We start from the raw sequence: 10,591 nt of genomic DNA, 5'->3' as shown, positions 1-10,591 counted from the left end.
TAACTGTGGATAAAATACGTTGTTCTGCTTTCTGGGTGGGAGAGGTGTTCGAAAATCTTGATGGTTCTTAATTGGGTTATTATTGATTAGCGCGTAGTGCGAACGACAGTTTTGATTTTCAAGTTTTAAGCATAAGTGAAGTGCTTGAGGGAGATCAACTTGTTCTCTCATACCAAGAAGTCTTGGCAAATCTCCTTTTAATCCCCGAATAAATGTATCTAGAGCTTTGTCTCGGTAAGTGCGTGTAAGTAGATGCATATATTCTGGACCAACTTCCATGCATCCGATTTTGTTAGAATTCTTGTATGGTGTGGTTACCTTGTACCAAAGAAGTCATTTGGTACTCAGGGTTACCTAAATCTGGTCAGCGTAGTGGAGGGTAAGGAATATTGAAATTGCCTTCCAGTCCAATGGCGTGTTATAAGATTCGAGGGCCATATCGACATTTCCTACGACTTTATTTCTTATAACATTGAGGATGCCGTAATATTTTGGCGTTCCTCTCAAAGGTTCATAGATCTGAAGGATTCGATCTACACTTTTTTTCCAAGAGTTAAACTTTCCTGGATTACCTGAGAAATCGCAAAGGCATCTTACAACGTCTGGTATTTTATCAAGTTCAGTTATATTGTGGGAAAGCATTTGGGTTTAAGTCGGATTGGACTATGTTTCGTCCTTCTTGTTTTAATATGTTGTTAACAACTCCAGTTATGATCGTGGTTAACTGGTCCATATTAAAGTTATTGGAAGAGGAAGAAGTTGGTTGCTGAGAAGCAGTGTTAAGTACAGAAGTACGGATTAGGTTATTTGGGTTTGACATATTGTTTTTTAATGTATTTAAATTAATTCTTTTACTCTGAAGGGTCCCTTGGGTGGTGAATCGCAGAGTTGAGCTTTAATAATAAAGAACCGGAGGGTCCCCCCAAAGGTGGTGAATCGCGGCTCTTTATTTTATATTAAGTTATTGGCTGTACAAGCCTATGTTTATATTTATTTAAGATTTATAATTCTCTAAAGGGTCCCGTCGATGGTGAATCGCAGAGAATTTTATTTTTTTTAAGCTGGAGGGTCCCCCGATTCACCGCAGCTTGATTTTATTATTTTATTGGCTGTACGAGCCCGTTGTATGTATTTGTTATAATGTTAGTTAAGGCTAGTAAATATACAATTAAAATTTTAAATGTAGATAAATGTTACTAAACAATTTTTCTTAAAATTATTTTTTAAACATTTTCTTAAAAAATAATGATTTCTATGCTTTCTTTCTTTTTGTTAATTCTAACGTATGTATGTATGTATTTCTTTATTGTATTTTTCTAATTATTATTTTTGTTTAATTTTTTAAATGTTTTTATTTTATTAAATTCTTTAAACTCTGTGCGTTTTCCTTACTCCCTTTTTTATTATTTTAAAAATTCCGTGTTTATCAAATTTGAAGCTTATTTATTTGCTTTTTCCCTTTTAATTTGTTATTATTTTTTTATGTTTCTTTTTTTTTATTTCATACATTTTTGAATTTGTAAATTTTTCTTAGTTCTTTTTAATATCTTTATTATTTTTTGATGTTCCTTTTTTTATTTCATAAATTTTTTAATTTGTAAAATTTTCTTACTTCTTTTTAATATCTTAATTATTATTTGAAGTTTCCTTTTTTCTTTCACAAAATTTTTAACTTTTAATATTTTCTTAGCTTCTAATTCTTACTTGTTAGCCTCTTGGCGCCTAGGGTGTCCTCTCGTTTGGTTAGTACCTACTAAAGCTCCCACGGTGCGCACGTTTGGAGGATGCGTCTCCTTCCTACAGGATCCTGACGCTTCTTGGGTGTTGGACCAGCTCGTCCAGTCAAGTGTTTGAGGTTTGAGGTAGTAATACTACGTTGTTTCGGCGTCTTTCCACGGGCGATTGATGCAGTATTATTATGTTGCTTTTATAGCCGTCTTTTCCACGGATGATTTGATATGTTGCGTTTCGACCGTTTTTTCCACGGGCGATTTTATCACTCAACACATTGCTTTAAATTATTTTTAAAGTACACTTGAACTAAACTTCAGCTGGATGAACTTGGATGTAATTCTTTTGGAAAAGTGGGGGTGACCCCGCCCCCAAGTCGGTTTTTTTGTATATAACTCGCAAACCAATAAAGCTATATAAACCAAACTTTCTGCAGTCGTTTATTTTAGCCATTTCCTTATACACTCCAAAAATGAAAGAAATCGGATAATAACCACGCCCACCTCCCATACAAAGGTTAGGTTGAAAATTACTAAAAGTGCGTTAACTCAATAAAGAAAAACGTCAGAAAGACCAAATTTTACATAAGAAATGGCAGAAGAAAGCTGCACTGAGGTTTTTTTACAAAATGGAAAATGGGCGTGGTGTCGCCTACTTATGGGTCAAAAACCATATCTCAGGAACTACTAGACAGATTTCAATGAAATTCAGTATATAATATTTTCTTTACACCGTGATGACACGTGTAAAAATGGACGAAATTGGTTTACAACCACGACAACTTCCCATATAACTCATTTTTGAATTTCATCTTATTCCTTCACTTTATAATATATACATTAGGAACCAATGAAGATAACGAAATAAAACTTTACACAAACACTGTATATGATCTGTTGCATCACTTGTGAAAAAATTGTCAAAATCGAACCATGACTTTTCAAGGCCCCTGATATAGAACATGAAGAACTCAGTGCCTAAGGGTAATTTTTCCCCGAAAATATAATTAGGTAAATCCCTCAGATATTTTAATGTAATTCATTCCCTCTGAATTTTTTTCTTATAACAGTTTCTCTCTGTACCTGAAATGGTAAAAATCGGGTCATAACTTCCCCCAGATCCCATATCCCTAATTATAAGTAATATTAAATTAAGTGAGCGTATAGTCTTCGATACATTGTATCTTGGTGGTGAAAACGAGTGAAATCGGTTTAGGAATTACCTCAGTCCCCATATACTATTTATGATGATTTTCGTTATTCTATTGAACTTCATACCCAATATATGGGTCGAATTGTGTTATCTTTATAATATTACATCAATAAATTGCGAGAGTATAAAATGTTCGGTTACACCCGAACTTAGCCCTTCCTTACTTGTTTATTAAAACTTTTTTTTTTTTTTAAATAGCAGAATTGCGTCCGCAGTTTATTTTATTATTTAAAATGAGTTCTAAAGACTAAGACTTTCCATTAAAGACTCCAACTAAAAGCTGTTGTCGACTCAAGACTGTCTTCTAAAGACTGAATACAAAATACTTTTTAAGCCTAAATTATACCTATGTTATTTGCTGGTCACGTTGTTGTTTGTCCCCAATTGGCAATATGCTGATGCGGAGTCAACATTTGGACGGATGCGTGTGCGAAGTCAATAACTGACGCAGCGTCAGCAGTTCATCGATTGCAGGTGAAAGTTATTGACCGATGTTTGCGAATTTTATAATCAATTGTGTTAACTTGTACGTATACCTCACACCAACTGTATTCAACTTCGTAGGCAAGCAAAGCAGAATTTTGCGATCAGTTGACGCTAGAATTTCAAGCAAGCAACACCATTAATATTTTACAAACAGAACGCACTAAACAACAGATTTGTGAAATATGTTATTTTTTTATTGAGAACAATAAAAAGCATGCAGAATGCTTAATTTGTTATAAAAAAATAAAACGTTGTAGCAAACATGATATAAAAAGACATTATGAACGTTGTCACAAAAATCTTGTAAATATCGAGGGAGACGCCCGAAAAAGTCTTCTTGATAATTACAAAAGAAAATTTTATTTACAATTAAATTCTCAACCTATGGCAAACAAAAAAGTATGCCCACGTGAAAAGGCATCTTTTGTAGTTGCACTTGCATTAGCAAAGCAAGGCAGACCTTTCACCGATGGCGAGTTTTTCAGAAACTTAGGGTGCGTGCAGAGTGGCCGCTTGTTGCCGAGCCGAGCCGACTGACGCTTATTGCGAGAACCAATGCGAGAAAATACCAAGTAAGTTACATTGAAATTTGTTATATTTTATTCATGCATACGAAATTACAAAATTTATCTCTTATTAATCTACCATTTTTGACACTTGTTTTATTGAATTCTTTTATGATTTTTTCCAAATTTTCTTTTTGCACTTCTTCTTTTAAATTTTCATCTAATCCCTCTAAATCAATAATTATGTTGTGTAGAAGGCATATACATTTTACAAGGAGTTCAGCGAACAAAGGATCCGTTTCAATGGGTTTCCACAATATTCTGAACCTTGCACTTAATAACCCAAAGGCGCATTCAATGCACTTTCTAGCTCTTGAAAGCCGGGCATTAAAATATTCATGGTCTTCCGTTATCTCTTTTCGGCTATACGGCCTTAACAAACATTCTAAAAGGGGATAAGCCTCATCCCCAAGAAATACATATGGCACAATTTCTCCACTGTTTGGCAGACATGTATTTCCTGGTACAGGTAGTTCTCCACTTTTTAAAAGATTAAAGATTTTGGAAGAGCTAAAAGTGCCACTATCACTTTGCTTTCCGTGTCCACCAACTTCAACCGCAATAAATTTGCAGTTGGCATCGGCAATACCTTGCAATACAATAGAAAAAAAGTGTTTATAATTATAATACATGGAGCCAGTATTTCCTGGACACTTGATTCGTATGTGCTTCCCGTCGATAGCACCAATACAAGTTGGGAAGTTCCATAGCTTCCAGTATTGCTCTGCAATTTCTTGAAAACATTGTTCGTTTGGCTGCGGCATATGTATAGTAAACATATTATCCCATAGAACTTGTGTTGTCTCCTTAACAATAGCTCCTACTGTTGATTTGCCTAGCCGAAACGAAAAAGATAGTGAGGCAAATGATGCTCCAGTTGCCAGAAATCTAAATAAGAAAGTTAAAACAAAAATTGTTATTTAAATTTATATTATATTATTTGTATAAATTTTTGTATATTATTGTTTAAATTCATGTATGCATATAATTTTTATCATATTTTTATTATATGGTTTTATTTGATCTTGCAGAGGAAGACTTAAAAAAAAATGGAAGTATTTACGCGATCAATTTCGATGTGAAGTACGCAAAATTCCAACTCCAAAATCGGGGGATGCCGCATCACAAATTACTTCGAGTTGGCCTTATTTCAATTCTCTACTGTTTTTAAAGGACCAAATGAAATTCAGAAATTTAAGTGGTAATTTAAAAGCGTCAAGTGTAAAAGCTACCCAAGAAGAGGTTGTATATGAAGAAGAAATTGAAGATATTCTCAACACTTCACAAGTCGAAGAAACAAGAGATCTGTGCGACAATGACGAGTTCAGCTGTGAAGTTCCATCGAATAAAAAAAATACCTCTAACAGCACTGCCCAATTGTTGGAAATTGAAAAAAGAAAATTGGCACTGCTGGAAAATAAAAAAATGGAAAAAAAAGACTGTATTGGATGAAGATGAAGCATTTTTCGTAACTCTTTTGCCGCATATTCGGAAGTTGGACCCAGAGAATAAATTTCTGTGTCGAATGGAAATGCAAAATGTACTTTATAAATACGTGTATGCAAAAGTTAAAAATATGCCCACACTGTCCAATGAAACTTCAAGATACGCGCCTTTGTCTTCACCAACCAGCGTTTCTTCTGAAAGCTACCAGATAAATTCTTTAGACCTTAGCACAACTCCTTGTTTTCAACCGATCTCATTTACCACAGTTGAAGGTACAAATATACCATCAACTTCATCATCATTGGTTCCAGACCAAAATACAATGGAAACTGTAATTTATTCATCTTTAAATTCCTCTTAATTAATTTATATTATTTATTTTTAATTTTTTTTTTTAATTTTTCTTTTTATTTATAAAAAAATGTATTCATGAATTTAATACGATATAAAATGAATTTAATACAATAAATACAAATATATAAAACATAAAAAATTTCTTACCTGAGAGTTACTATCAAGCGTTCACATGGACATATTGGTACTTTAATAAAATTACTCCACTTCTTTTTTAATTTATCACCAATCTTTTCGAGAATATAGTCGAAAGTTTCAATACTCATTCGAGTATATTCTTTAAACTTGGCAGGATATTTTCTTAAATCACTATATAAGTGATGAAATTCTCCAAATTCACTTCGTTTATCATTTATTGGATGTTTTCCAAATGATTTTTTGTTGATAAAATACTTTAAAACAGTAGCCGAAGCTAAATACTCATCATCTGACGAATCCATATCTTTTCACTTCAATTTCACAAACACGAATGAACAACAAACCCAAATGCATACAAACATACATAAAACACAAATAATAGATAAAATATCAGCGCTGATTCTCGCATCCACTATGCACACTCAAACTTGTTTCTCGCATGAACAAGTTCTTGCAATAAGCGGCAGTCGGCTCGGCTCGGCAACAAGCGGCCACTCTGCACGCACCCTTATGCGATAATGTTCTGCAATGCTTTGATGAAGGTAAAGAAAAACAGGAAATTTTGAAAACCACTCCATTATCCCACCAAACTATAGCACGTAGAACTGAGGTTCTCAGTGCATATATACAGTCCTGTACCAAACACAGATTGTTAAAATGTAGATATTATTCAATATGCTTAGATGAAAGCACAGATAGTAACAACATATGCCAATTAGTTTGTTATTTGTGCAAAAACTGTCAATGATAGATTTGAGACTTTTGAAGAAATTGTTACTACTCTTGCTTTCTTTGGTAACGTCACCGGGAAAACTCTATTTGATACTTTAGAATAGCATGTTTTCTCTATAGTGAACACCAATAAATTGAGAGCAATATGTACAGATGGTGCGAAGGTCATGGTGGACAAAAAAATTGGTTTGGTTGGGCAGTTATCTATGAATAACATTAAGGTTCCCGCATTTCATTGTTGCATTCACCAACAAGTGCTTTTTTCAAAAGAACTGGGTTGTGTACAAGCAATGGAAACAGCAATTAAAATCATAAATAAAATCAAGGGGGTCATAATGCGCTTAGCCATCGAAAATTTAAAACTTTCTTAGAAGAAATCGACGCTGAACATAACGATTTACTTTTACACACCGAAATTCGTTGGCTAAGTAGAGGCAAATGTTTGCAAAGGCTTTTCGAACTAAGAACAGAGGTCAAAATATTTCTAGAAGATGATAATTCAGAGTTAGGAAAATCGTTGGTTTCATCATTGAATAATGAAAAATTTATAAAGCATCTAGGTTTTGGTTTTCTGTGCGACATCACAAAAATACTTAATCAATTAAATCTGACATTGCAGGACAACAATAAACTAATTTTCAATTTACATAAAACAATAACAACATTTCAAGAAATATTAAAGAATTTAACCCAGCAAATCAACAATAACAATTTCATAAGTATGCCAAACCTATCATCACTTGCAAAGGAATTTTCAATCACAAATAAATTAGAATACTATAGCCAAATTATATCCCGCATTTTAGAAAATTACAACAAAAGATTTAAAGATCTATCTCAAATACAACCAATTATAAACCTATATGATAATCTATTGACGTGTGATGTTGCTTCCTTTGATCCGTTACTTCAAAAAGAAATCAGAGAAATGCAATCAGATTTTTCGTTACTTATTGACTCCGGTATTGAGTTTTGGAAAATGATTGATGAAAGAAAGTATCCACTAGCGAAAGATGAAATTTTAAAAATATTTTCAATGTTCGGATCAACATATAGTTGCAAAGTGGCATTTTCCACTTTAAAGCATATTCAAAGCAAATATAGAAATCTACTATCAAACAATCACATTTCTGATCTCATTAGAATTAAGCAATATAATAAATAAATAAATATAGATAATTTAGTGGACCGTAATGTTCCGTATTCGTGTTGTCTGCTTGTAGCTTTCCGAATGTACGCTAATAACCAACACATTCATAATGTGCACACAGTCACGTTGGACAACACTGACGTATAGATATGTATATATGTGTATTTCAATATGCAGTTGTACATTTACACGGAGGTATACATATTTCCATAAGTGTTAGAGTTGTGGAATAGGTTTGCACATCTCGCAATGTGATGTACGTTCATACAAATGTTTGTATGTTTGTCTATTTGTTCGCATATTGGCATGTCGTTAATATATGTGTATAAGATTGTATTGTGCATGCATGACTACACCAAATTCAATAGCTACTATCTCAAAATGATTTTTGCTGGAAATTAAAGACATTTTTATATTTTTAAGATAACAGATACAATTTTGATTTATTTATAAATTTTTTGTTATTTATTTTATTTTAAATTAATACTTAAAATAATATAAAATTAAATACAAATGAATTAAATTAATATTAAATTTATATTTACATATCTTGCATCTATGTATATACATACTAGCTGATCCGGCAAACTTCGTTCTGCCCAAAATAGATTTTTTTTTTCATTTCAAAAATTACACCGGTATTGGTTTTAATAGAATATGAACGATTTTTCCTAATTTCATTGTGTATACTTTAAATACCGCCTTTTTTGTCCTTGACAAATTCCCAATATTGAAAAATAGTGAAGAAAAAATTATTGCTGAGCTTTTTGAACTGTTTAAGATAAAAGAATTTAAATAAAAAAACATGATATACAGGCAGGTTCTGCAATTTAGTTTCGAGTGAAATTTTGTGGAAAATACCTTCTGTACCTAATTTGACAAAATTTTTACAAATTTTACTCGGAAGTGAATTGCCAGAACCTGCCTGATAAACATTTTTTTCGAGGGTACATTAATGCTTTTTGAATTTGATTGCTTGAAAAATGCTACTCTTTTCAATAATGCTGACACATCGCGTCCAGGATTTGTTGACAATTTAATAAAATTAAGATGGTACTATTCTCATTCAATTTTATTAGTTTTAATCGAGTCTCGAAAATATATAATTTTAGTACATATTTAGTTTAGGGCTGCACGGTACACGATATTTTTGGTTTTCTGTTCCGTGGCGTAAATAAACAGTGAGGACGGTTTTCCAATACGGGAACACGCCACATAGAGCTGGCCATGTGAAAAGCAAGACATTTCTAAATTTATGCCGCATACTTCCAGCGACTGCCCTTGTGACTTGTTTATTGTCATCGCAAATGCAAGTTTCACTGGGAACTGCAAACGTCTGAATTGGAATGGCAAATCTGTTGAAGTTAATGGAATTCGGGGAAGTAAGTATTCCTCTCCCTTGAACGGGACTTTCAAAATGCTTGCCACTATTAAATTATCCATTAGCTTGGTCACAATCAGTCGAGTACCATTGCACAGTTTGGGAGCATGAAGATTCCGTAGCATAATAACTACAGACCCAACTTTGAGACGCCAATTATGAGGCGGCATTCCAGGCGGCATCAAAGAGTTTAAGAACTCCACTGGGTAATTTACTACCTCGTCTTCATTTTCAACGCGATCGATTGATTTATATGACCACAGATCTCCCGGAATTTGATTTTGAATCGTCCAATTCAAGTTGTTGACATCCATATTTTTTGCTACTAAAATTGCGCGCGTGCTTAACCAATCGTAGTTACCATAATTTTGAGCAATATTTGGATATACACTACTGATTAGTTCATATTTAATAGATGTGAATTGGATTTCATATTTATTAGTTGGAATCGATATTAATCCACTGCAAGGATCTATCGGAACTTGCCCATTTCCGATTCGCAGCAGCTCTTTTGAAAAAACCTCCGCATTTCTATCATTTTGCAGAAAAACTGGCATATTCATGATCAATGAAATGGTGCGATGACTTCAGACATGCGTTTAGCTCATCCGCCGCTGTTGATTTTGGAATCACGGGAAGTGTTTGTCTAAAGTCGCCCGACAGCAATATCATCACTCCTCTTCTGCTGCTTCTCCCGCTTCTAATGATCGTTTCTGGGCCATTGTGCATTCATCCCATATGATTAACTTACATTTTCTTAAAACTAGGCCATTGCTGATTGCTTATAAATATTGCAAACAGGAATTACGTGTATTTGCAAGTTTAATGGAAGCTTTAATGCTGAATGTGCCGTTCTTCCACCTTCTAACAGTGTTGCAGCAATCCCGGTAGATGCAAGATGCACGTTTTGCCAGACCCGCCGGGCACATCGAGGAAAAATATGTCACCGTTTCCACTATCTACAGCATTTATTAGCTGATTGTACGCACTGCTTTGCTGTTCATTCAACATTGGAACATTTGTTTGTACTTGTTGTTGTAAGTGAGTTATATCGTAAGCACGCTCCCGTTCCAATTCGCGACTCACGAAATTCCTTGTTTGACGACTTGATGCCGGCATATGAACTTCAATCAATAGTTTTTCACTCATAAGTAAACATAAATCTTCAATAAGGACTAATACTTCATTGTAGATGTCAGCGTTCATTTGTAAGTCGACATTTCTCGTCGCTAATCGCAGGCGATGCAAAATATCTTCTGCCATGTCATCTTTGTACGTATCCCATAATAGAAGCGGGTTTGAAGGCTGACATGTCGAAATTATAATAGCGAAAAGTGTACGAACTGCAGTGGCTGGTAGAAGCTATTGCATCCGCTAGCGTTTGATTCCAGTGAC

At 33.8% G+C, this 10,591-nt stretch overlaps 1 protein-coding gene across 1 annotated transcript; it reads right to left on the bottom strand.

Annotated features, from left to right (window-relative positions):
* Positions 1-3,996: 3,996 nt before the first annotated feature.
* LOC128923547 (uncharacterized) lies at positions 3,997-6,389 on the bottom strand. The gene is made up of 2 exons (XM_054235814.1): positions 5,943-6,389; positions 3,997-4,883 (listed from the first exon to the last, which is right to left on the bottom strand). Exons 1-2 carry the CDS (start codon positions 6,233-6,235, stop codon positions 4,022-4,024), a joined length of 1,155 nt encoding a protein of 384 aa, XP_054091789.1. The 5' UTR covers positions 6,236-6,389; the 3' UTR covers positions 3,997-4,021.
* Between the last annotated feature and the right edge of the window lie 4,202 nt (positions 6,390-10,591).

This window comes from Zeugodacus cucurbitae, chromosome Y, assembly GCF_028554725.1.
Source record: "Zeugodacus cucurbitae isolate PBARC_wt_2022May chromosome Y, idZeuCucr1.2, whole genome shotgun sequence".
Lineage (NCBI taxonomy): Eukaryota > Metazoa > Arthropoda > Insecta > Diptera > Tephritidae > Zeugodacus > Zeugodacus cucurbitae.
This window is presented reverse-complemented; position numbering and strand designations above follow the sequence as displayed.